General features: G+C 45.4%; 1 protein-coding gene across 1 annotated transcript in view; it reads right to left on the reverse strand.

Annotated features, from left to right (window-relative positions):
* THSD4 (thrombospondin type 1 domain containing 4) overlaps positions 1-27,558 on the reverse strand; it is a 576,363-nt gene that overhangs the window by 432,416 nt on the left and 116,389 nt on the right. Inside the window, exon 6 of the mRNA XM_043554015.1 lies at positions 15,505-15,607. Coding sequence (XP_043409950.1) covers positions 15,505-15,607 — 103 coding nt within the window. The remainder of the gene's footprint in view (positions 1-15,504; positions 15,608-27,558) is intronic.

The raw sequence follows: 27,558 nt of genomic DNA on the forward strand, positions 1-27,558 counted from the left end.
CAAAGAAAAAATGCGAGCGAAAATGCGGGCTAGCGAATTTGATGTGGGTGTTTTGAAATTATTGCTGTGATTTCCAGTAATTATAATGGAGTATTCTGTTACGGGGCCCAGGCTGAAAAAGAAACACAAGCTGACTCTGGAAAAACTGAGTGAGGACTAAGGCAGTCAGGGAAGCCTACACGGATGTGGGTGGGTCCTGAAGACTGGATGGAATTTGGGTCAGTGGAAGTGAAGTGAAGGAGAGCCTAAGACACAGTCAACACGTGAGCAAATTCGTGGTGATCGCCTGGGTAGAGCAGGAATGGCAGGAAAGCAAGGGTGGGTTGGTTGTGGGTGTTAGACTATCTGGACCCTCAAAGTCAGGGAGCAGAGCTAGATTTGATACGTCAGAGCCAAGGCACCAGTGCACAAGCAAGGGGCTGTTGCTGGAGATACGACAGTGACAAACACTAGGATCAACCTAACATTTACATGAAGGTAACACATCTTCCTCGCTTCTTCTTCTCCTTTTCCTTTTTCCCCCTTTTACGTCCTTCTTAGGCTTTGGTACGGTTGCACAGGGACATCATAAATCAGTGAACCTTTAAAACACTTACATCCAAGTATCAGATAAGGCAGGGTCTCCTGATACTGCTCGACACCAGTCGTTTGAGATGCCAAAAATGTCCTCGTTTGGGGAAACGTACAACAGTTTAGCTATGGAACAGAAATTGAATAAAAAACACTCGTTTGGAAATAAAAAACTGCTCCGCCTGAGTTAACGGATCTCATCTTTGGGACTGGGAAAATAACAGTGATAATATGACAGCTAACATTCATGTGAGTACCTACGATGTGCAATCTGCATGAATTATTTCACTTAATCTTCTCCAAAGAGCTTTGCGGGAATACTAGTCTTATCCCCATTTTTTTTCAATGTTTATTTATGAGAGACAGAGAGAGACAGAGTGTGAGTAGGGAAGGGGCAGAGAGAGAGGAAAACACAGAATTCAAAGCCGGCTCCAGGCTCTGAGCTGTCAGCACAGAGCCCGATGTGGGTCTCGAACCCACGAACCGTGAGATCATGACCTGGGCCGAAGTCAGATGCCCAACCGACTAAGCCACCCAGGCGCCCCTCTCACCCCCATTTTCTTGACGGAGAATCAGACCTTTGGTCCCAGAGCAGGTAACATCATCAAAGTCAGGGTTTGAAGGCTATTCTACAGGGGCCTGAGCCGAAAGACAGTGAATATGGTGATGACTGAGCATAACAAGGAAGAACCTTTGTCATTAAACAGCTTTGAAAATTAGAACCATCAATACAGATTCCTTGTGGTAAAAAACAAATTGGTAATTCCTGAACAAATACCTTTCGTATGTACCAATTAATCTTTCAAGCGGAGAAACGATTATCTTAAAGTTTCCTAACACTAGGAAAACGGGATTCCACTTAACATAATACGTGTATCCAGAAACAGTCGTATGCACAGAATTTCTGTAAATCAAATACTAACTACATTCACCAAAGGGCTTTTCTACGGTAAATGCACAATAAGTATTTAATAAAATGAAAAATCGTTTGGCAATCTGAATAGTCATTCAATAATTTATCTGTTTTGTGAATTTGGATTTACAGCAGACTCTTGACATTCCTGAGGCATACATCCGGAACCTTCTCGAATTGCCAGATTCACAAATACAAAAATGTTTATAGAGGTTCCTAGCTTTCTTGCGAATCACATTTCCATGGAGAGTCGTATGAATTTCCTGTTCCTGGCCTTATGCTACACACTACGAATTAATCACACTTTCACGTTTCACTTGAGGTGCATCTCTCACTGTTGCCATTTTTCACAGAAACAAACAAAAAAAATGTCTAACTGATTAATGAACACTCTTACAAACGCACACATAAGTAGAGCACAGCAAAGCAAAACGACCCTTCTCTCTGCATGTCTCTGGCAAGATAGACTTTTCGGATTTGCATCTCGGTCAAGCTTTGTGCCACGGAACCTCAGGGGAACTCACAAAGAGCCACAAACCTGCAAGTTAAATCCATGACCACCTGGAATCTACACACATTTATGAAGCTTGCATGGGCAGGGGCAGGGGCCGTTTCTACAGAATCCATAGGAATTCCACTGTTCTCGCTAACCCAAGAGTTAACAGAACTCTGCTGAGCCTTTTGGTGATGAGTCCAGAAAATGTGATTATAGAAACCTTGGCCACATGAATTATAGGAATTTGCCTGCTCATTCAAAATACCTATACTTTGTGTGGTTGGGGTTGGTGGAAATCAATGCTGGATGATTTCTCTGCCTTCAGAATGGGGCCCAGTCACAGCTGGCACACTGGAGAGCCTTAGCAGCTGGACCTTCTTGAAGCACTGTCCTGGGACTCTCAATCTCTGGCTGGTTTTGAACCCCGCCCCCGCCCCCACCTCCGGCGAAACACCACTAACCATGAAACGTAGATGGGAGAAAGGGAAAGCCTGAGTGAAAGAGAGAGACAGAGAGAGGCGGAAAGAAGGAACAAATGCAAAGATGAAACAAAAGCGAGAGAATGAAAAAAAAATTGGCTGCTGTGCAAAAAAAAAAAAAAAAAAAGACATTATCATTTCAAACTATATAGCTTATATATTTCAGAACATATTTGAAAACACTACTGCCAAATTTTCAAATTATTTATTTATTTATACCCCTTCTCGTTCCAGCATTTTGCTGCCAGATTAATTTTCCTGAAGCTCAACTCTGATCAAGTTACTCCCCTGCTTAAAAACCCCAATAGCTCCTCACTGCCTATAAAATGAAGTCCAATTTCCTTAGCCTCCTATCTGAGGGCCTCCATAATCTGGCCCCAAACTTCTAGCCCAACCTTATCCTGCACTTCTTCCCCATTATACACTCTTGGCTCCAGCCAAAATATATTCCCTGACGTTCCCCGGACACTGTCTGTATTCTCTGCCTTTGCACCTTTGCTCATGCTATTCCCTCTGCCCGGAATGCCTTTCCAGACATCTCCATATGCCTCATACTATTCACCTTCCCACACTCCACCTGGAGGATGCCAGGCACGTAACAGGCACTCCGTTATCAGTAGCCGATCTTGCAACATTTAAACACCTGCTTTATGTGTACATCATGTCACCGGATCCTCACCATTGGAGGAAGTAACTTCACACAGAACAAAAACTGAGTATAACGCAGCACAAATCAATGCCAACATGTTGCAGCAATTCTTTCTGAGGGGGAAAAGTGCACCCTACCATTTTGCGTGAACTCGAATGCACTCGTCCAGTCCTGAGGCACAGTTTCATTTGGTCGCCCCTACACAGCCCTCACCAGGCTCCATGAGGCAGGACACTACACTAGCTGATTCCAAAGGCAGAGGCCCCAGAGGTGCAGGGGGCCAGGGTGGGAGCTGAAACGCCAGACACCCCTCCATACTCCCCCCGCCCCGCGGAGAACAGCCATGGAAGGAGGGTGATAACCATCATACATGTCAGTGGATTGAGTCTTACTCCTCTGCAACCTAAAACATGCTGAAGGGCTTTTTAAAGGTGACATTTATCACCAAGGGTTTCACAGTGGGCTGCTAAAGCTCCTCATACAACCTCTAGAGCCGGCTTAAACAAACACAGCAACCGTGTGTGGGACAAGGCATCACCACTGATGGATGGGGCTCTATGAAGCATGCAAAGCCGCCCATAGCTACACGCTCACCGGACAAGGGCCAAAGCTACTACATGAAGAGTACTTGTGTAACCTTAAGTACAAATGGAATTTGGGCTGTATGCATCTGAGATGCTTCCCCTTTCTAATTTTCGGCATCAAGAGGTAACATATATGGACTGGAATGCTAGAGCCCTCCCCTCCGTTTTCTCCCCTCTCCTAGGACAGGCAGGCCTAATGATCACAGCAGACATCTCTCATCCCAGTTACTGCAAGTTAACCCCAAACCAAAAGCCCCCATGTCCTGTTGAAATCTGACCTATTTTTAATGGGCAGCTCAGTTAAAACAAAACAAAACAAAACATCCTTGGTTAGAGCATGACTTTAGATGAAACCTGTTTCAGGGATTAACCCAAACTTCAAATCACTCCCTTGGACAAAACTTGATTCGGTCCAATAAATAAATCATGCCTCCCTCCATAAAATTTTAAAGCAAAAGTTTATTCGGGAACCATGTGAAATCTATGATTGCTCTGCCAGCCTCTTGTCTTATCTGTTGTTGACTTCTGGCTTTGCTCAACTCAAGGCAGGGCTGGCGTCTCTGACCCCTGCCAGAGCCGGCTCTCCTGCCCTGCTCTGTCCTTTCCTCCCCAACCAGGGACTGCTCACTGCTGTCCTTGCCTCCAAGTGACATATCTGTGCAGCAAGGTTTAAGAGAAAAACACATCAGCCCAGTATAATGCAGAACTTTGTTTTCCTAAACTTTTCCTGTTATTAATTACTAAGTGGCAATCTTGAGTTAGAAATTCCATTGACCAGCTCCAAAGATGCTAATCAGTTATTACTCACTTACATTTATGAAACTGCTACTTGCTTTTAGCCATCTTTAGTTCAAAACTAGAATTCCTGGGGAGCCTTTCCTTGTTCTACTTCTGAACCATTTAAACATACCCAAACACTGGGTGGGCTCAGTCAGTTAAGTGTCCGACTTTGGCTCAGATCATGATCTTACAGTTCGTGAGTTCGAGCCCCGCGTCGGGCTCTGTGCTGACGGCTCGGGGCCTGGAGCCTGCTTTGGATTCTGTGTCTCCTTCTCTCTCTGTCCCTCCCCCGCTCACGCTCTCTCTCTCTCTCTCTCTCAAAAACAGGTAGACATTAAAAGAAATTTTTTTTAAAGAGTAAACATATCCAAATACAAGGTTGTCAACAAAGTTATATACAGCTTCTTCACCGGGGTTGTTGGTGGGTGGTGGAAGGTCCATCTGACAACCCAAAATGAGAATGAAAAAATCCAGATGAAAAACTAAGCACTGCTCATGGCAGGGCGAGCCGAACAGGCAGGATCTGATAAAATAAGGTAGTAATGACCACGTCTGCTTTGCCCTGGGGGAACCCACACCGTCTTAGTCCCAGCACCAAATGGCCAGAAAGGCACGTCTTCTTCAGTGGGCCGCCCAAAGATCACGGGACACTACCAGGGGCAAGAGTGGAGAAGCTGACAGTCACAGAACAGAAAAGGCAGGGAAAAGTAAAAATCCAGAATTTCTCCCACGTAAATGGAAATGGTTGTGAATGAACAAAAGCCTTATATTTCAGGGTAATGCGTATCACCATTAGCAATCGTAAAGAAAAATACATCCTGACATACACTCGGTTGCTAAGCATTTGGGTTGAAAGGACCTCGAATAGTTAGGTGTTAGTACAGCTTGGGTTTGCAGTACAAAAGTGTGATAATGACACACGTGAACTCAGGATGTGATGACAAGTACTTTCCACGGTTCAGGCTGGAGATAGCTGGGTTTGGAAGCAGAATAATTCAGATACAAATAATTGCCTCTGTTTCAATTTTGTTTTGCTGGTGGAGACACAGCCTCAGATGCAGGCAGGAAATACAGTTCCAAAAGCAGAATGAAACCTATTTAATATATCGATATCAGACAATTCCATTTTTAGAAATTATTCTTTTTTTTTTAATGTTTATTTTTATTTTTGAGAGCGTGAGAGACAGAGCACAGCGGGAGAGGAGCAGAGAGAGACGGAGACACAGAATCCGAGGCAGGCTCCAGGCTCCGAGCTGTCAGCACAGAGCCCCACACAGGGCTCGAACCTATAAACCATGAGATCATGACCTGAGCCGAAGTCGGATGCTTAACTGACTGAGCCACCCAGGTGTCCCCAGAAACTATTCTTGATTTAATTCCTCCACCTCGATATAATGCACCCCTGAAAGAATCCCTAATTTAAAGGATCAGTCTGGAAACCAGTCTTGCCCCCCACTATTTCAAGCTATCTCCACGTCTTCCCTTGGAAAATCGTAATCACTTACCTATTGTTTGGTTTTTACTTGTTAAACGCAAACACATTTTAGGGAGAACATACAATGATGTGTGTCCATCATATATATTTGCATCATTTCCTTGATTACAGAAGCTTTACCCAGGCATTTGCAGCAACACCTATGCAATGCTCGGTAAACTTTATGAATCGTTTAAGGATCTCCTCTCTGTTCAGTAAAGAATAGGGACTCATCCCAAACTTTCAAGCAACTAAAAGGGTGAATTGGTACCTATGCAGCCACACTTTGAAAGACTGAAACACTGAACACTGTGCAGCCAGCAAAAAGGCAGCACAGGGGCTGGGCTGTTTTCTCCCTCCCCGTACCTATGTGAGATATTACTCATCAATCCCCATGACACCCCTCGGTCCTGAGTAGCACATTCCAGCTACACCCAGCCAGAGCTGGCACAGGCTAGGAGACCACTTAGCATGACCCATGGACTATGTTCTAGAGTGGACAGCCACCCTGAGAAGCAAACAGCATGCCCCAACACACAGGGGATCGCTGGAAGGAAACGGAGGTATTCAGCAGGCTGCTAAAACAAGGTCCCAGGTGACAAGATGGCTGCTTTCAAATATCTTGAAGGAGGAGATGGGACATTTCATCCAATGGAGTTCTAAAGGGTAGCCAGGCCATAAATATCATTCCTGGGTAAACAACAGTGGCATTTGAAGAACAGGTTGGGGCAGTGTGAGTGAGAAGTGTGAGGAGGCAGAGAAAAGAGGAAGTGCTGATGTAGGCCCTCTACCTTCTTCCCACGCAACCACAGATAATATACAACAAGTTCTTCCTTTAATCCTTTGTAAACAAGTCCCACTGGTCCATGAGATTTGTAAGGAATACAGACTGACACGTATGGTTGCTGTTTGATGGCTGTGGGGGATGGGCTATGCAGATGGCAGAGAATTTCTTCTATAAATTCTATAAATATGTAAAGGACGGGCTGAATTCGCAATTTAAATATAAACTTGCATATTCACGGATTACCTTCTAGCTCTAAACCCTCTAACTCCAAAAACCTCTTGATGTCTGCCCAAGACTAATTTCTTGATGTCCGCGCAAGGTGCAACAAAATGCCCTAGCTGCTCCTTCACGACACGTCCCTGCTGATTTACAAGAAGAGACCTCTCTGCTCAGAGGGCACAAGGGATGAAGACAGAGTCCCAGGGTTTCCTGGAGAAGTCTTGGTAGTCTTGATGCAAAAACACATTTGTTTGTTTTTAGAGGAAAGGAATCTGTCCCAGCTTGGTTACATAGAGTGGAGCGAGAAATTCTTCTGTAGCCCCTGAGGCAAATGACTGCTCTCAGCTCAGCAGGCTGTGGTTATGTAAATCCTGGCTTAATCTGATACTTCTATTTTATTCTGAGCCCTGGGGCAGACCATCCATCCCTTAGTCTCCGTTCCTGCATCTGTAGAATAGGAACACCACGGTGACCCTAGACCTTGCCCACCCAGACCAGCCATACTTGAGGAGGGAGGCAGTCTTTGCAGAAAGCTGAGCTTCTTGGAAGACAGAAATAACAGGATTGGGTCTCATAATTTAACAGTTTGCAATGGGTTTAAGCTGTATACTACGTTTCAAATCCTTAAAGTTATTCATATTTAGGTGAATTTGAATCTGCTTACTAGATGTTGCAATCTATCCTGAGGCTTTTCTTTACTAATTACTTAAAATGACATTGGTTCAAGTGCCAGGAAAGAAACTGCTTTTACAGGAAGCATTTCCATTTTCTGGAATATCCTACAAGCAGGAACAATTTTCTCCCTCAAACAATCTTTCCTTTTCGAAATCTTAAATTTCCCAGTGAAAAGACGAACAGAGAAGTGTGATTATTATTTGCTCCATTCCTACATTCTCCTGACTCTTCAGACAGAGAGAAACACAGTGTGGATTCAAGAACTAGCCAGGGGCAAGTTCCAGAGGCACATCGCATACATAATCCCAGCGGGGAGAGGGAGGGCTAGCCCAGTGACCTGGACTATGCAAATTGGGGGTAGGAGGATCACAGCCATTACTCCCCTTCATTTCTCCCTGAGATCATCCCTGACACAGGATGCAGTGGGCGTGGTAAAGGGCACCACAGAACCCCAGCCTCTTTCCCATGACCCTGTATAAATGCTCCTTAGTCAACTTGAATTATGCTACCAGAATGTCTAGGAGCAAAGAGGATCCACACAGTTACGGGTCATACACATATAAGGAAGCCTATCGGTAGCAATCTTCAGAAATGTAAACAGAAAGAATGAAAGAGGGATACCCATATGTTATATTCTAATCCCAATAACCCCTCAAAGGTATTAAGAAACACTGTGTGCCTCTGGATGAAATGAGAGACGAGAATGAGAGAGAAATGACAAGCCAAGTGGGCAGCCTGATTTGTCTTGAGTTTCTGTTATGGACACTGGTTGGGGCCATTCAAGATCCACTCTCCATTCTTTTGGTTCAGCATCTGAATTTCCTTTTTAGGAATTAATTCTTGTCTGCTGTGTAAAGTCTTGGTGGGAATGTCAACTGGGGGACCCACCCCTCACCCCTCAGGCCAAGGGGTAGGCGTATGGCCTACACCGAGCTAATGGAGCTCTTACTTGTTTCCAGGGCTTTGAAACTTGGGTAGAGAAGCCTGTTGGATCTTACCCATTACAGCAGTAGAATACAAGGAAGATCGTCAATTCTGTCCACCTGGACCTCCAGAGCTTCCTCAATTTCTGTCCTTCACCAAGTCTGTTTCTGCACACTTCCCGTCGACTCTCTGACCTACTGGATACGTTCCAATAAAACCCTTTTGTTGTGACTTAGCCAAAATCAGTATCTATTGCTTGCGCAAAATGAATGTCAACTAATACAGATGTCCAGCTTCTGGACCTGAGGATTTCTAGGCCCAACAAAGCCCTATGATTCTAGATGATTCTAAAAGTGACACTATGCATAGGAGTTCATTCTCCCTAAAATTCTCTTGTTCCTTCACGGTCAGTAAGAAAGAGTAAGTAAAATAAAATGAGAAAGAAAGGAACTAGCAAGTCTTAGAATAATTCTACAATGGTGAAATTTATACTGCCTCTAAATGTCACCTTCAGGAACTGGACAGACAGAAACAGAAAAGGGGAAAGAGAATAATGGGCTTTTGTTAAGTATTATTTTTATATAATAAAATGCACAAACCATGAGTGTACAGTTCACTGGGCTTTGACAACTGTACACACCTGTGTAACAACCATGTGAAACGTCATACAGAACTTTGCCATCACTCTAGAAAGTTCCATTATGTCCCTTTCCAGCTGACCTTTCCCCACTCCCACAGCCAAACACTGGTCTGATTTCTATCACCAGAGCCTAATTTTTCCTGTTCTAGAACATCATGTAAATGGAATCAGACAGAATGTACTCTTGCATCTGGCTTATTTTGGTCAACATAATGTTTCTGAGATTCACCCAGGTTTTTATACAGATCAGTAGGGTGTTCTTTTTTTTACCGCTGAGTAATACTCCACTGTACGAACGTACTATAGTTTCACGTCCCACGGGTTTTGATAACACCGTGGGTGCTTTAATCTGGCAGCCCTTGCCCCATGCCCGAACATGGTGTCCATGCCAGGGCAGACTGCTGGACCGGTGGAGGAACCAGCCACACACCTGGGCACCTGGGCATCAGTGTTCCAGCTCTGCGCCTCAGAGCTTTAATCAAGCGAAAGAACTTGATCTAAATGGCTGGTGGCCTGTGGCTATTAGACGCTGTGTGGCACCTTTAATATTCCCTGGAGCAAAATCTACTGTTCTTGCAAGCAGCCTAATCGAAGTCATCTGAATGTCTAAGGAAGGCATCTGGGGAATTTTGTCGGAGCTTTCTGCCTGTGCTAGTCCTCGGGGTGGGTCACAGATACTCCATTTCTCCCCTTTTGAGCACACAGTGGCATGGCATCTCCCTGCTGCCCTTGAAGTTAAGTGTGACATGCAATGTGCCTTGGCCAACGAGATGTGAGCAGAAACAACACTGATCACTTCTGGCAGAAGCTTTAAGAATCCATGTGTGATTCACTTGTTCCCTTTCTCCGCCTCAGTGGGAACCTAAGAAGACGGGCAGCTTCTACCAGCCTGGCTCCCCAGATGAACAGAGCACACACTACATTACACATGGAGCATGAGCAAGAGACAAACTTTGGTTGGCGAAGTCATTAGTACTAGGCAGTTGTTTGTTACTGAAACATAACCTAGTCACTACTGACAGATATAGCGGCCTCGTTCATGCGGCCAGCTGGCAACCTCCAACTTCTAACTCAGCCTCGCCTCCAGCCTTTAGATTTCCACTCTGTTTTAGTTCACCCCTCGGGGCCACAGAATGCACTTAAGCTACCCAAACACAAAGCTGTCCCCTGATTTGTGGATTAAGACTGATACCTACTGTTGGGTAGCCCACGGTGACACAGCAAACCTCTAGAGCCTAGTGCTGCCCAGTCCCAGCGCCGTAGGCATGATACAGGTGCCATATTCCCCAATGTCAGCATCTACACAAGAGTCTTCCTATTGACGTGTCCCCCGCTAGCTGCACTGACAGCATCATTTATTGTCCAAAATGGTTCTGAGGGTGAAAGGGGACTGGGCGACGGGTACAAATCTTTCCTGTCCTGGGCGCACAAGGACACATGGGCACCCTAACTCTGCCTCCATTGTCTTTACGATGTTAGGTCCAGGGCTACGCGAAAAATTCCTAGAGGCATTATCTAAGGACAGATCGCCATATCCAGGAAATGTGATTAAAGGGCTAAGAGGAGCCATGTGGTGAAATTAATGTGTTTATCAGAGAGTACTCTGCTTTTACTATGCTATGTGGCATTGGACTGAGTGAGTACAGCTGTTTCCCTAAGCAGGTACAGGCGAACAGCAGTAGACATCCAAACAAAACCAAGAGCCCAATGCAAAATCCAGCCACAAAGTCTGAACACCCTGCAGAAGCATTAACGGCATCTTCCTCCCACAGGTCAGCCTGGGAGTCATTTAAGAGGAAGAAGGACAAAACCAAGAAAACAATCTTAGCAGCAGAAAGAAATATTTAAGCAAAGCCAAAGTAAATGCAATTTCGGGGACCATGGGCTCCTCCTCCTCTGGGCACCGGAGACATAGTAACGTCAGTAAATATTTTCAAAGAACGTTGAATCTTCTAGATAGGGTAACACGCTGTAGAAGACAGCTGATTTTTTTAAATCTGCTGCCATTCGGCATTTTCCTGGACTTTGTGAAACACCACGATTCGAAGTGGTTCATTTAAAATCTCACAGCTTATAGTCAAGAAGCCCGTAACGATTTTTAGTGAGTCTGTTTTTCTGCGTCCCGATCCCCACTCCCCTGCCTGTGCCTCCTGTGATGTGGGCCTCTCACCAAGAGCTGATCACACGACCTGAGCCAGCCCGAGGACCCCCAGCCCCCAAACTCATGAGACCGAAACAGTCACTAGGTGTGTCTGTTTCCTAGGCCTCCATAACATATCACGGCGAACTGGGTGGCTTAAAACATCAAGTTTATCATTCCCTCACGGTTCTGGAGTCCAGGAATCAAGGTGTGGGCAGGGCCGTGCTCCCCCCAGAGTCTCTGGGGAAGAATCTTTCCATGCCTCTCCCCGGTTTCTGGTAGTTGTTGGCAATCCTTGATGTTTCTTGGTTCCTTGGCTTGTTTTAATCTCTGCCTCAGTCATCACATGGCTGTCTTCTCTCTGTGTCTGTGCCTGTGGCTTCACATGGGTTCTTCTTTTTATAAGGGCACCAATCATATTGGAAAAAGGACTCACCCTACTCCAGCATGACCTCTCCCTTGCAGCTTCATTATATCTACAAAGTCCCAATTTCCATAAGGAAAACAGGTACCAGGAATAGGGCTTCAGCATATCTTGCAGGGGTGGGGATGGAGACACAATTCACCCCATAACACTAGATGAGGGAGAGTCTCTACCACTGTGATTGCAAGCTCCAAGCCTTGTAAGCCTGCTCATACACCGGAGAAGTAAACGAACCAAGAAATGGAGAAAGACAGAAAAAGGCAGGGTCCTAGTATTACTGAATTGCTGGAATGCATTTCTGTCTGAAATCTAGTCCACCTCTCGGACTTCCCAGTAACACAAGCAACAAAATATCTTTCTGGTTTAAACACTGGGTTTCTGTCCCTTTCGACTAAGAGCCCTAATCAATATATCTACTGAGGAATAATGCTATGTAATGTGAATTCAAAGAGTTCCCCATATTCTGGATGGGGAAGAGAGGGTAGGGTGTACATAAGAAAGATTGGCCATGAGCTGATAACTGTTGAAGTTAAGTGATGAGTTTAAGAAGCTCATTATTATGCCATCAAACTATTCTCTCTGTGACTACAGATGTTAAAGCAAGTGTTTAAAAAAAAAAAACAAAAGGAAAACTCACAGGCCTCACACTTTGAGTCTAGCACAAAGCGGGACAAACCAAAGAACAGAAAAGATAGAATCAAACATAAACCAGACAACAGCAGACACGCACAGGGAATACCTGTAATACGTGAAAACCTTAGCACTCAAGTTCTTTGCAGCACACAGGGCTTTTGATACTAGACCTGAATCTATCGAGGGCCTGACAGGGTCAGGGGATCTTAGATAACCGTGCTGGCAGATGACCACCCCAAACTATGCAGAGAAGGGCCAGCACCGTGCTTCAGCTCCAGGCAAAACAACGGAGTGCAGAGAGCCCTGCTGGAGGGATTCTCTTTCCTCCCAGCTAATCACAATAAAGCAGCTAGTATCCACAGCCAGCAATAAAGCAAGGGTGTGGCTCAGACAAAAGACCAGGTTACTCCTTCTCTAAATGTTCACGGACAACTACAGATGTTCTGACGCAAGAATATATCTCACGGTGTATAAAAACAGTCATGATTCTGCCTCAATTTAGGCAAGAGCCACCACCACTTCTGAGATCATGCCTGCCTGTTGGATTAGAGGTTCTCGACCCCAGCCACCCACTAGAATAACTGGGGATCTTTAGAAAATCCCCGTGCCCGGGCTGCACTCTAGACCAATTAAATCACAGTCTCTGGGAGTGGGGCCCAGGCCTTGGTCTTTCTGGAAGGCTCCTCAGTGATTCTAATGAGCAGCAAAGGCTGAGAACCACTGTCTCAGGTAGACCTAGCTCTGTAAGGTGCTCACTCACCGTAGATCTGTGCCTCGCTTCTCTGAGCATCTCCTGCTGCTGGTCAGACCACCCTCACTTTCTGATCTACTCATGCGGGTAGATCTCAATCAGTCCAGAACCTACTTCTTTCCTTTCTAGTAGTTTCCTAGGGTTGCATGACCAAATACCACAAACATGATGGCTTAAAACAACAGAAATAAACTCTCATAAATTCAGTTCTGGAGGCTGAAGTCCAAAAGCAAGGCGTTGGCAGGCCATGCTGTCTCTGAAGGCTCTACCCCAGGATCCTTCATTGTCCCGTCTAACTTCTGGTGGTCGCTGGCAACCCGTGGGGTTACTTGGGTTTGTGGGCACGTGACTCCAATCTCTGCCTTCGTTGTCACTTAGCACCACTCTCCCTGTGTCCTTTCTTCTTCTCTTACAAGATCATCAGTCATACTCGATTAAGAGCCCACCCTACTCCAGTAGGACCTCAACCCTTTACATCTGCAGTAACCCTATCTCCAAATAAGCTCACGTTCTGATACTTTTCAATCCAGCGCACTCTTCCTCCCCCATATAAAGCAAGTCTTAGTCTTGATCTTCATCCGAATCCATGTAGGACCTAGCTAACTGGGACCACGATGCCTTTTAAAGTAAGTTTTTATTTTGAAATCATTTTAGATTTACAGAATAGTTGCAAAGATCATATAGGGAGTTCCTGTATGCTCTGCACCCAGCTTCCCCTAATGTTAACACCCTGTAAAACCATGGTACATTTATAAAAACTAAGAAACTGTGGCTCCTGGGTGGCTCAGTTGGTTAAGGGTCCAACTCTTCGTTTCGGATCGGGTCATGATCTCACAGTTTGTGAGTTGGAGCCACAGCGCAGAGCCTGCTTGGGATTCTGTCTCTCCCTCCCCCCCGCCCCCCCCCCCCCCGCTCTATCTCTGTCCCTCCCCTGCTCGTGTTCTCCCTCTCAAAATTAATAAAGTAAACATTAAAAAAATTTTTTTCACTATTACCACCAGCATGATACTATTACCTTAACTATACACTTTATGCATATTTCACAAGGTATTCCGCCAAGGCCCTTGCCCTTTTTCTGTCCCAGGATCCAAATCCGGATACCAAATTGCATTTAACAAAATGCTTTTCAGAATGCAAAGGGTCACAGCCAAGCTCTGATTCACAGCAGCAAAACTTCACTTCAGGCTTCCTTCCCTAGTTTACCCTCCAGTCTCTTGGCCACCCTCACATTTGCATCCAGCTGGCTGTACGTTTCATCTGTGCCTCCTTCCTGTTTGGATCTGACCACCCCAATATTTTAGTCAAGCTAGTTCGTGACGGTTTTGAGGTCATGGAACCTCCTTGAGAATCCAAGAGAAGCTACAGACTCCCCTCTGAAGAACTACAAAGACAGAAACAATTTTGCATCCAATTTCAGAGCAGATATCGATACCCAATAACCCCTCCCACTTCCCCAAGGGTCCCCACCGTAGCATGACTTTCCACAGTCTGGCTTCCCCGGGCACTGATTCTGTAATGAAATCAGCATAGCTATCAACCCTCTCTCAAGACAATTTCTCCATAGCTCCTGGACACAGCAGCAGTGCTCTGTACTCTGGGTTTTGACCAACGCCAGGGGCCCCGGCCACTGTCTTGGGCTGGCAATAGACACTGAAGACAGCTGGACTCTCCCTTCTGGCCAACTTGACCGCCAGTATCGAACCTCACAAGTTTTGCTTAACCCATCACCTCTGAGGAGTCCACTTTCTCTGTGATAGAAGAAATATCCCAGAATGTAATACTTCTCAGTCCTAAGGGCATGTCACATCACCTCGGTTTCAACTAAGAAAAGTGACCCTGGGATCTAGAGCAGTATTGGCAAGTTCTATCAGAATCAGATCTTCTGCCATTTTGAAACGGCAAGAACCTCGGAACCAAGGCCAATGCCTGCCTATGGCGTTTCATCCTTGGAAACTGCACGTGAGGCCCTCCTTGCACATAAAAGCCGAACAACTGGTTAATACAACCCTACATGTCCTCTGAAGCCACCACATGAACCCTGGAGCAGGGTCGGGGGAAAGGGAAACTGTCCCCGCTCAATCCTCTGACGTTGGTTTGAACCTCTTGCTCCCCACAGTTCTTCAAACCCTGTTCGGTCCCACTCAGATGCTGCTCGTTTCTATCAATCTCTCATCCCTGTGATAATGGTCCACGAGTCTCCTGAGCTACACTACCTGTGGGCTCCCCCCGTGTCCTGGGGTCACACTTTGCCCCCTACTGCCACTCTGATGAGGCTCTCTCCAATTCTTCCAGCGTTGAGCAGAAGGGAGCAGTGTTGGAGAACAGACAGGCATAATTCCTATCGCCGGGGCTGTGTCTATTCTTACCTTCTGCAAACGGTTCCCACTCATAAAACCGGCCCATGAATGGCTTGTTGTTGTAGGATGCACACTGAACCTCCCGGATACTTCTACTGCTTTCTGGACACACCTAATAAAGCAGATATTAAACATGCGGTTAGTGTCCGTATCTCTTCACGGCCCCAGTCACACCCCAGGAGACCTCTCCAACTGTAAATGCCAGCCGTCCTCTACCAAAACCAGGGTTTCTGAAAATGTGCTGATCGCCTGCATTAAAAATTTTAAATGCAGATCTCAAGGCTTCATTCCAAGTTTACTAAATCAGAATCTTTGGAAGGACACTAAAATTTTAACAAGCTCCCCAGGTTAAGCTTTTGCACCATAATTTGAAAACCACTAACCGAAACCTTCTGCTCCTGACAAATTGGTCTGCTCACCTACTCCAAAAGGGCCATTCATTTCCATCTGCTTGACTTTGTTCATGCCATTCCCGCTCGTGGGATAATATTCACATAAGCTTGTACAGAATCCTTACCATGCGCAGGTACTGTTTTAAACATATTACACATACTAATTCATTTAATCCTCATAGTGACCAATGAGGCCAATAGGAGAGTTCTGCAGATTTTTCACAGATGAGCAAACTGAGGCACAGAGGAACCGCTCAGCCAGTGAGGGCAGAGGCTGGACTTCAGGCTACGTGGTCTGGTGCCCATCCAGATGCATCTCAGTGTCCTTCCCATCTTGTCTACATTCTGGTCTAAATGCTCTCCACGATCTAATGCCAGAGCTCCCAGCCTTTAGCACACAAAAGAATCACCCAGAGATCTATGGGAAATACAAAGTCCAGGTCCCTCCCCCAAGGATGGCTAGTAAGTAAGTCTGGTGTGAGATATTTTATCAAATTATCCGGTGATCTATATTTTATCAAATTATCAGGTGATCCTGATATACTAATCAAAGAAAATACCCAGTTCCCTCTAGTTTCTTTCCTATTTACAAATGATAAATACGAACAAAGTGTGACATGAAATAAACAAGTGTGAAATATAATAATAAGATCAGTCTCTAATTCAAATCATGGATAAAGTGTGATCTAGCTTTTTTTAAAACCTAAGTACATTCTTATTTAAATGTGTGGGGGGGGTGGGGGGGGGGCGCCTGGGTGGCTCAGTCAGTTAAGCGTCCAACTTCGGCTCAGGTCATGATCTCACGGTTCATGAGTTCGAGCCCCGCGTCGAGCCCCTCTGACAGCTCAGAGCCTGGAGTCTGCTTCAGATTCTGTGTCTCCCTCTGTGTGCCCCTCTGCTGCTTGCACTCTGTCTCTCACATTGTCTCAAATATAAATAAACATTAAAATTTTTTTTTAATTTAAATGTGTGTGGGGTCAGTGTGTATGTTTTAATAATCAGAGGGAAAGGAATCTGGACCCTTACATATTAAAAGCCCTGTGTATAAGAAGTTTCTGGAATAAACTGCCAATAAGGCAGCTCAAACTCCTGAAGGATTTCTAAAGAAATGCACTGTACGTATCAGAAATGCCAGATCTTTTGGAGGAGGAGGGAACAGAGGGAGGAATAAAACCAGGCAGAAGGGAAAGCATCTCTTGCTTGAAAAAGGACAGTTGGGAGAGGCCGCTGGTACAAACACCCGGGGTGGTCATAACCTTGCTGCAGCCTGAGCCAAACCACATGGAGCGAGAAGCCATGTGAAGCAGAACGTGATAGAAACCGGTGGGGAAAAAAAGGGCCCGGTGGACAGACAGGGTGGGCTGAGCTCTGACAATCAGTGAGAAGCCGACAGGCCGGGGAAGGCTGTCTCCATGGGTTCTGGAAGGCAAGCCTCTGGTGGCCCCCGAGCCAGGAAGCGGGTAGGCGTCCAGCAACACCAGCTGTCTCCCTGAAGGATTTGGGGTTAAGATGCTTCTGACAACCCTTTGGCCAGAACTAGAGCTCGACGAGGATGTGATCAGTTGGGTGACTTGGGAGAAGCTGACATCCTTGCAACAAGAAAGAATCGCTAGGCAGGTTGTTAAAAATACAGGTTCTCAGCCTCGCCCCCCTGGGAGGGTAGGGAAAGGGCCAGGAATATATGCTTGGAGATCTGGCTCAGCCACCCGGGTACCAGAACTCAGTGGCAATGAAAAGCCACACCCAAGCCTCAATCTTACTCCATGTTAGTTAATGCCCAATCACATTGTTAGAGCAGGGACAATCAAATCCAACCCTTTAATTTTGATGAGGACACTGAGGCCAGGAGAAGTGGCGTAGCTCCCCAGAGGTCGTAGTGACATAGGGACAGAGCCCAGAGCACTGACCGCCCACTCTGGCCATAATCAGAAACTAGAGATTCTCAGGGTGCCTGGGTGGCTCAGTCGGTTAAGTGTCCGACTTTGGCTCAGGTCATGATCTCACAGTCCGTGAGTTTGAGCCCCACGTCAGGCTCTGTGCTGACAGCTCGGAGCCTGGAGCCTGCTTCAGATCCTGTGTCTCCCTCTGTCTCTCTGCCCCTTCCCTGCTTGTGCTCTCTCTCTCTCTCTAAAAAATAAATAAACATTAAAAAAGAAAGAAAGAAACTAGAGATTAGCTACTGGGTTGCATCTTTTCATAATGGAAACAGACCAGAACAAGTGGCCTCAATGTCCCATTCCTCAAATAACCACACCTATGTAAAGCCAGGCTGTTCTGCAATGAGGCTTCAGCCAGAAGCCTCCCTCACTCAACCTGGTGGCAGTTGCCAGAATTGGAAGCTACAGACCACAAACTCTTAGCCAGTCTGCTTAACCTCTTTCTCTTCCATCAGCAAAATATGCTAATAGGCTACACCAGGAACCAATGCATCTGTGGAATCATTCTGAATCGCTCAATACTTGATGGTCTAAATGTGTGTTTCATGACATGCAAAGCAGTCCACAACCCATTAAGTGAAAAAAAGTGCTAAGTGATTGTGTGTGTGTCTGTGTCAGTGTGTGCAGAGAAAGATTAAAAGCATTATCTCTGGAAGGTGGGTTATAGATTTTTTTCTTTTCACAAAGAAAACTTTTGGCTTATTGCACTAATTTTTCTGCAATATATATGTAACGTTTATGTAATAAAAATGTATAATTACCGAATCCTTCCAAACACTTGGCCCTTTGCCAGCTTTGCATGTGCTTATAGTTGATAATCTTATGGTAGATTTTAATGTCCCACTAAAGCTCTCACTATGTCCATTTGCATCTACCAAGCCAATAGTCACCAGTGATAGATCATTCAGGACGCCCTGTCCCAGGTCACCAACAAGTTCCTTATATCTGAGCATGGCCCAGTTACTTCCTGAGGCAAAGGGGCTTCATGTGGCATCCGACCCACAGTGGGGGGGGGGGGGGTCAGGTGCTGCAGCAGCAAATCCACTTCCAGTTGTCCAAAGGCAGCTGAGCCCAGCAAACTGCCTATGGTATCCAGCATGTGGCTAGCATGGGAAGATACAGCAGGAGATGACCAGGTGCCCTGCCATGGCCCTGGGTGTCCCTAGCAGGGACTCACATGATGCTAGGGGAGCTGCCAATTAGAGGGTAGGAGAGGGACCAAGTCAGAGAAATGCAAGGCTCACGGGGTCCAGCTGTGGATGTGAGTTACGGAGATGAAATTATAGTAAAGACGATCAAAACAGAAGTCTGGGGTCACAGTGATGTTAAGAATAGCTAACCTTGGGGCACCTGGGTGGCTCAGTCGGTTGAATGTCTGACCCTTTTGATTTCAGCTCTGGTCATGATCTCGCAGTTCATAGGTTCGAGCCCCACATCGGGCCCTGTGCTGACAGTGTGGAGCCTGCTTGGGACTCTCTCTCCCTCTCTCTCAAAATAAATAAATAAATAAATAAATAAATAAATAAATAAATAAATAAAACATTAAAAAAAAAAGAATAGCTAACTTTTACTGAGCACTTATTAAATGTCAAGCACTCCACCGCATGGTTTATGTATATTAGCTCATTTAGTCCTCACAACTATTATACCCATTTTATAGATGAGAAAGTCAAGGCAGCAAAAAGTTAAGTGAGCGGTCCAAAGCCATAGGGCTGACAAGTGGTGAATTCAGTATCTGAATAACACTTTGGATCCAGAACCCACGCCATTAACCACCACGCTATGGTGGCCCTCAAGACTGGGTGGGCAGCAAAGTTAATTTGTGATGGGTCCTCAGACAAGAGGGCCTTAACTCCTTGCCTGAGAAGTCCTGGATCCCAAGGTCGGATCCAGCCTCTAAGGCCTGGGGAAGGGGCCTCAGCTGTAAGGATCAGGCAGTTGCAGATTGAGGATGAAAACCAAGCAGGGTCAGGGAAATTCTGTTTCACATCTCTTGTGGGTTACATCTGTCGGTACTTGTCATACTTTTATCGGTATAAGATCTCCTCTCATTTCAACAGACTCCCTGAAGTTAAAACTTCCCGGTTACAGATCGTTTTACATTTGTTACATTTTAAGTGGGTTGCTTCCTGATGCCACAGACTGAGTCACCCCCACCTTATCAGTAATTGTCTCTATTTTACACAGCAAGTTGGCTTTGGGCAGATTTCCCGCAGCCACTAATCCTTTCCATGGGCAGAGATTCTTGTCATCTTCAGGCCGGAAAAGTGGGACAAGGGAAAAGCCGGGTAGATAGAGATCAGGATCACAGGATGGGGCTAGCAAAGACCAGAGCTCTATTGCCATGGAATGCCTCCGGGAGATAACCTCCCTTCAAATGACTTCCCTCCATCCCAAAGGGGGAGAGATGTTTCCACTGGTCTCTTATGGGAAAAAGAAAAAGATGTGCTTTAATATAATAAATCCTTATAAAGCATTTTAGACCCTGTCCAAAGTTCCATCTCGACAACTGCCTAGGGTTGCTATGCGTTACAAAGAGGATTATGGAAACTCGGGCTGTGTTGCTAGTGACCCTGGTTAATCTGAGGTGACTACTGCCTGCACCTAACTTCACCGTTCAAGGGGCCTCTTGGTGACCACATACTCACCTTCTGATAATTACTTTCAGCTCCTCAGTCAACTGAAGGACTGAAGGGCATCATCCCCAATGAAGGTGGCACCAAGGGACACGACCTTGAAGTCTTCCTGGGTGAGACATGCATTTTTTTTTATCCTTTGCATTGCTCTGGATTCAATCAAAAGACCAGTACAAACACACAACATGCGATGTATTTAACATCACCCCAGTGAAGAAATCGAAAGAAAGAAATCTGGAAAGTGTCCCTACACTGCCATGAGAAAGGGACCTTGGGCATGTGACTTGGGCAAACCTAAATTACTGCATTTCAATAACAAGCCCTGAACCACTCCCACCCCGCAGGGATTTTTGCAAAGATTAACTTAGTAATACATGAAAATTTCTAGCTCATAATAATGCCCACTAAATGTTAGCTGAACTGGAATCTAAGTAGACATCAAAGATGTCTCCAGCAATGAGGCGCCTGGGTGGCTCAGTCCATTAAGTGTCTGAAGTCAGTTCAGGTCATGATCTCACGTTTTGTGGATTCAAGCCTCGTGTCGGGCTCTGTGCTGACAGCTCGGAGCCTGAAGCCTGCTTTGGATTCTGTCTCCCTCTCTCTCTGCCCCTCCCCCACTCAGTCGCTGTCTCTGTCTCTCTCTCAAAAATAAACAAACACTAAAAAAAAAAAAAAAAAAAAAAAGACTCCAACAGTTCCAGAAGCTTCAAGCGCCTGACAGGTAGGTGTTCTGAGCAAACACTCCCCTTTCTTTTCCACAGCTGTCAAAAGGGGCTTTGTTTTCCAGCTGTAGAATAATAGAATAATACAACCATGGATCAAAACTTCTTACAAATTATCCAGCACATTTTTCAAATATGTTTCATATCTGCTTTCTCAAGTCACTTGGAACAAATTCAACCTCGCAAAAACTTTTGCCACCTGCTACTACTTCTAGCACTCTCTAGACAGTCAGCAAATTGGTTTGTCCAAAAGAGTCGGGTCAGGGTTTGGATTTAAAACAAAAAACACAACCAAAAAAAGCCCCCAAATCCTGAGGTTTTCTTAGTTCGCAAACACCTTTTCTCCCCCATCCAAGTTCATAATGTTCTCCTAGAAAAAGGTGTTTCCCTCTCCTTCAAAGAGCCAACGGATGTTAATGTGACTAAGCCCATTTATTCACCCAGGAAAACCACATATTTTTAAGTACTCCGGATACACGTTCATACAAATCTAGACTTATCCCAGTAGTACTTATTATTTCTCCCTCCTTAGATGTATATATCTCTCTGCCTGTAAGAAGATCTAAAGGAGGGGGTGCATGGGTGGCTCAGTCAGTTAAGCATCCGACTCTTGGTTTCGGCTCAGGCCATGATCTTATGGTTCATGAGTCTGAGCCTCGAATCAGGCTCTGTGCTGATGGCTCAGAGCCCGCTTGGGATTCTCTCTCTCTCCCCCTCTCTCTCCAACCCTCCCCCGCTCGCTCACTCACGCACTGGCTCTCTCTCTCTCTCAAAATAATTCAGTACGCTTTCATTTCATTTTTCTTTTTTAATGAACTTTTAAAAAAGATCAAAACAAGAACATCTTTTTTTTTTCTAACTAATCAGAAAGTATATGGCAAAATGTAAACTTTTCTTTTTTTTTAAACATTTAAAACTTCTACTCCCCCTAGTTGCTACTTTCAGGATCACATTTATAAGAGTGGCTTCCTTCCCCTCTGCTATCTGCTAGAAGAGCAGGTGAAATTCCTTCAAAGGCAAATATTCAATGTGGCCCTAGTACTATGTGTCATTACTGCTGTGACCTCGCAGGATACAGAGGAGAACCCCTCATAATTAGGGATTTCACAGGCCAAGAAGAGAAAACTACATCAGTTAACACATGTAGTTCAGCAAACTGGACATTAAATTTCTAATCTTGCAAAACAAGGAGTTAACTGATCCTCCCTAATGTTGATAAATCAAGAGAACAAAAATTGTGAATATACTACATGTAATTAAAAATACACGGGGCACTTGGGTGGCTCAGTCGGTTAAGCGTCCGACGTCGGCTCAGGTCATGATCTCACTGCTCATGGGTTCCAGCCCCGTGTCGGGCTCTGTGCTGACAGCTTGGAGCCTGGAGCCTGCTTTGGATTCTGTGTCTCCCTCTCTCTCTGCTCCTCTCCTGTTCATGTTCTGTCTCTTTCTCTCAAAAATAAATAAATGTTAAAAAAAAATTTTTTTTTTTTTTTAAATATAACTGAGGGGTTGGTTAAGCGTCTGACTCTTGGTTTCGGCTCAGGTCATGATCTCGCAGTTCGTGAGTTTGAGCCCTGCACTGGGCTCTGTGCTGATAGCACGGAGCCTGCTTGAGATTCTTTCCCTGCCTCTCTCTGTCCCTCTGCTCTCTGTCTCTCAAAATAAATAAATTTGAAAAAAATTAAAATATATATATATATAATTGAAAATTAAAATGTGGATAGCAGGTATCAGCACAGTGGGAGGGAAAGAGGGTCATTTCTCCTTCTTTTGGAGTGAGGAGTTGATGAAGGAAATTTGAAGTTGATGTATCAACAAGCAGAGGTATCAGTATACTATTAGACTTATGAAGAGAATGACCCTAGTAACTAAAAATTCAAAATGACTGACTGCGGGGTACCTGGGGGGCTCAGGTGGCTAAGCATCTAATTCCATCTCAGCTCAGGTCTTGATCTCAGGGTTGTGAGTTCAAGGCCCACACTGGGCAAAGACTTTACTTAAAAATAAAAAGATAAAATACCTAAAAAAACAAAAGCAAAACAGAACAAAACAAAACACCTCATTTCATGTTTTAAAGAAAAACCCGAGGGGTGCCTGGGTGGCTTGGTCAGTTAAGCATCCGACTCTTGATCTCAGCTCAGGTCTTGATCTTAGGGTTGTGAGTTCAAGCCTCGTGTTGGGCTCTGCATGGTATGTGGCGGGGGGCAATGCGGGGGAGGAGGGTCGGGGGGGTGCGGGAGGAATATAATTGATTACGATTACATCTAGGGAGAGGGACTAGGTTATAGCTCTCTCTGCCACTGTGCTATTTCTTAGTATCTGCACTACTTTCTATAATTATTAAAGTGACAATTGTGAACAACTCAATATATATGTGTGACTCAAATCTTTCAAATATATTTACATGAAACATATACTTAAATATTTATATTAAATATTTACATATTTAACAAATATATTTAATATTCACATATTTCATATATATGTATGAAAGGCCACTGATGGATCAAGAAAAGGTCAGTAAGAGGACTTTTTTTTTTAATGTTTATTTATTTTTGAGAGAGAGTGCAAGCAGGGGAGGGGCAGAGAGAGAGGGAGACACAGAATCCGAAGCAGGCTCCAGGCTCTGAGCTGTCAGCACAGAGCCCAATGCGGGGCTCGAACTCACGAACGGTAAGATCATGACCTGAGCCGAAGTTCGACGCTCAACCGACTGAGACACCCAGGCGCCTCAGTAAGAGGTCTTTCTATGGGAAATTCCAAGTGGTCGGAGAAGGTGGAAAGGAGAATGATGTAGAAAGCACTGACACCAGCATATATCCCCCAGATAAGGAGGCTGGTGACAAACTCATAAGAGAAACTTACGTTGAGCCCCCAGTTAGATGGAACTGGCCCCACAGTTCCTGGCGAGTTTTACACCTCACAGAATTGTTCTAAATCCTTGACCTGGCCCGTTTGCTAAGTTCCTCCTTAAAAGTGCAGTCAGGAGGTTGTTTTTCCGCTCCTCTTTCCTTCAATAGGAGACTAGAAATGGGCAGAATTAGAATTGGCCTAAAGACATTCTAAAAGCTTAGCTATATTTGAGATTTGTCCAACATCTTCCCTTTGTTTTCACTCACTTCGAGACAGAAACAACTCCACATGGAGAAATCCATTGTCTGAAGTCAGTCCCACTCTAGGGAAATTTACTGGGGAGTCACTGATACCAGAACTCATCACATCCGTGTTTGCTAAAAGCTGCTTTTAGCCCCAGGGGTTTTTCCCCATCACGTTAAGTGCACTCTGTCTAAAGTCAGGATCACGTCTCCTTTGGCAGCGAAGCACTTTGAAATCATAACCCCGAAACTGCCCCTGCACCAGCTGACTCACTACAGCCTCCCTTCACCAGAAGGAGCAGGAGTGTCATTGTTCCCTGGGGAGAAAGCGCTGAATTCAGAGCCCTGAAGAGAAGGTGGGGAGAGAGACATCAGGCCTCCCAGACAAAGGGCATAGGTGTCTTGGTTGTTAATGTATCAGCAGTTAATAATACGAACCCCCCAAAACAGCTAGTAGGAAGGATTTTAACTGCATCCCTCAGGCACCAGAGGGGCTGCCCCTTGGTTCCCTCCTTCCCCTGTTTTACTCTTACCAAGACTCCAGGTCATTTGCTTCCAAGCCTTGGCCTTCGACGAACTTCCACGAAGAAGAAACCTACTTACTCGATTCCTTGAGCACTCATTATTTTTAGCCATAGCTGAGAAAGCGCAGGGCTGTGGATAAACCAGACCTCCCCATGTTGCCCCTTCACTCCTCAGGAGAAACTCGCAGGGGAAGCCACCGCTCACAGGAAAAGCTTCTGGCTCCACCAAGAGGTCTCCCGAGACCCCCTTCTGGCTCCTGAGCCCCTGTGGGAACCCCTGTCACTCCCTCCTCCCAGAAAATCCTCCCCTCACCTGGATGGCCTGCATTTCTCCAGAAGGCCAGGCCAGGCTCATTTCCACTGTCCAGGGATTTCAGAGTGTCGACCCAGCATGTGCAGTGGTGTTTACGCTCTATACTTGTCATTACCTATTTAGGAGTCTCTCTCTCCCACTGGACTCTTAGCCACTTACAGCCAGAGCTTACTTTAATCCCAGTGTCCCTGACCCACAGCCGAACACCTGATCCCACTGTCGATATCAATGCTGTGTTTCTGGATGCCAACAAGAACCTACGATAGTGAGTGATCTGACGTGTCGTACCAGTAGATGTCTAAAATTGACATCTCTAGCCTGCTCTAAAAGACCATGAGATTCTCCGGGCGCCTGGGTGGCTTAGTCAGTTGAGCATCCAACTGTTCATTTCAGCTCAGGTCATGATCTCAGGGTTGTGGGATCGAGCCCCGTGTTGGACTCTGAGCTGAGCACAGAGCCTGCTTAAGATTCTCTCTCTCTCTCTCTCTCTCTCTCTCTCTCTCTCTCTCTTTCCCTCTGTCTCTCTCCCCAGCTCGTGTGTTCTCTCTCTCTAAAAAATAATAAAATTAAAAAATTAAAAAATTAAAAATAAAAGACCATAAGATTCTATATCTACACTGGGGCTTGCAACTTCCTCGTATACAATGTAAACAAGAAAAAAAAGAAAAAAAACTCTTCCTTTTCTTTAAAGCCTACATTCCAAGATCCTTAGTACTGCATTTGCTATTGATTTTACATTATTTCATAGAGGAAATCTTACTAAGAGTCAAACAATCCTAAAGACACACTAGAATGCTTAATATTCCCAGATGACATCCCAAGGTAAGGCTTCACATTAAACACACTCGAGGGTGTAAAGCATTCACTGGCAGGAACTTAATCTAGAGCCCTACTTTCTCATTACTTCACACCTGACCCTAGGGTGATTATACCGAATCTACATCACAGTTGCCCTGTTGGGGCCCTCAGCAATTGTGTCTTATTGTTGGGGAAGGGAAAGAACTCTGAACCCCAGCTAATCCAGAGGACAAAAGGGGAGTCTGAGCAAGTCTGACCATTTCATCCAGTTTCATGACTAAGCACTTGGAAACTGACATGGGGAGACCGTGCTCCACTCCCAGTCTCCAGAGAGGCACACAAGTGCGTTCACTCATCCAGGTCAGAACACTTTATTTCCTAACAACGTGTCAGCTCTCTATGTACATGATCAACACTATGGAGTTGGTGTTATTATCACCCCGACTTCATAGATGGTCCCAGGGAGCTAAGCGCCCTTGCCCAAGGAAACTGAGGCTGACATCTAGCACGGCTGGCTCCTGAGCCCGCTATCCTAGACCGCCCTGCAGCCTAACACCCAATTGAACCAGTGGATTAGAATTGCTTTCTCCCTCTGCACTGTGTTTTAAAAGTTTTTCAAGCATCTATCTCGTGTATGAAAGTCAAGCAACACCCATGTGAAATCTCTGTATTTCGAGACGTCAAAGAACAAATTCCCCATTATTTGTTGATTATTCAGGGGCGCCTGGGTGGCTCAGTCAGTTGAGCGTCCGACTTCGGCTCAGGTCATGATCTCACTGCTCATGGGTTCCAGCCCTGCATCAGGCTCTGTGCTGACAGTGTGGAGCCTGGAGCCTGCTTCAGATTCTGTGTCTCCCTCGCTCTCTGCCCCTCCCCAGCTCACATGCATGTGTGCTCTTTCTCTCCCTCTCTCTCAAAAACAAATAAAAATTAAAAAAAAAAAAGATTGATTATTTGAAGCGGATAGGAGGATATGAGAGGGAAAGGAAGGAGGGTCTCTACAACCTGGCAAAGCATCACGGCACCTGAGATTCTGGCATAATCCTGCTTCCCCGTCTCTGTCCAAGCTGTTTCTTTTGCCCCAGACTACCCTTTTCTCTTTTTTGGCCATCCTTAGAAGCCTAGCTCAGTTTTTTCCTCCTCAGTGGAGTCTTCCCCAACCCAGTGGCCTCCTCCTTTGTGCTCCCAAAGTTCTTCCCTCTCATGAAGTGCTCCAGCACCAAGTGCAATGATTTATACACTGCTGCACTGGTCTTCTTCACCACTGCACCACAAGGGTGTTGAGGGCGGACGGGATGGTGATCAAGTGATGAGACACTGTTCTGGAATCTGGAAGCCTGCAAAACCATTTCCCCTAATTCACACCTCCCCTTAGATGCATTACTATATACCTCACAACTGAGACCTCCACTGTGAGGGTAGTCTTAGAAAGTAGGACATTCCATTGAGAACCTGGGTGGGATATACTGGGCACTTAGTTTATGGGATGATGTTCTGAAATCAGGGGATGTTTCCAACCCACCCTGGCCTGCTTTCCCTTCTCTTTCTTCTCCCAGGTACGAACTGGGAGAGATCTCTAAATGCACGTATTCCTTTTTAAATCTTTGAAGGACATAAAATAACCTGTATTCCCTATTAGACTCGTT

The sequence above is a fragment of the Prionailurus bengalensis genome, chromosome B3 (genome assembly GCF_016509475.1).
Source record: "Prionailurus bengalensis isolate Pbe53 chromosome B3, Fcat_Pben_1.1_paternal_pri, whole genome shotgun sequence".
Classification (NCBI taxonomy): Eukaryota; Metazoa; Chordata; class Mammalia; order Carnivora; family Felidae; genus Prionailurus; species Prionailurus bengalensis.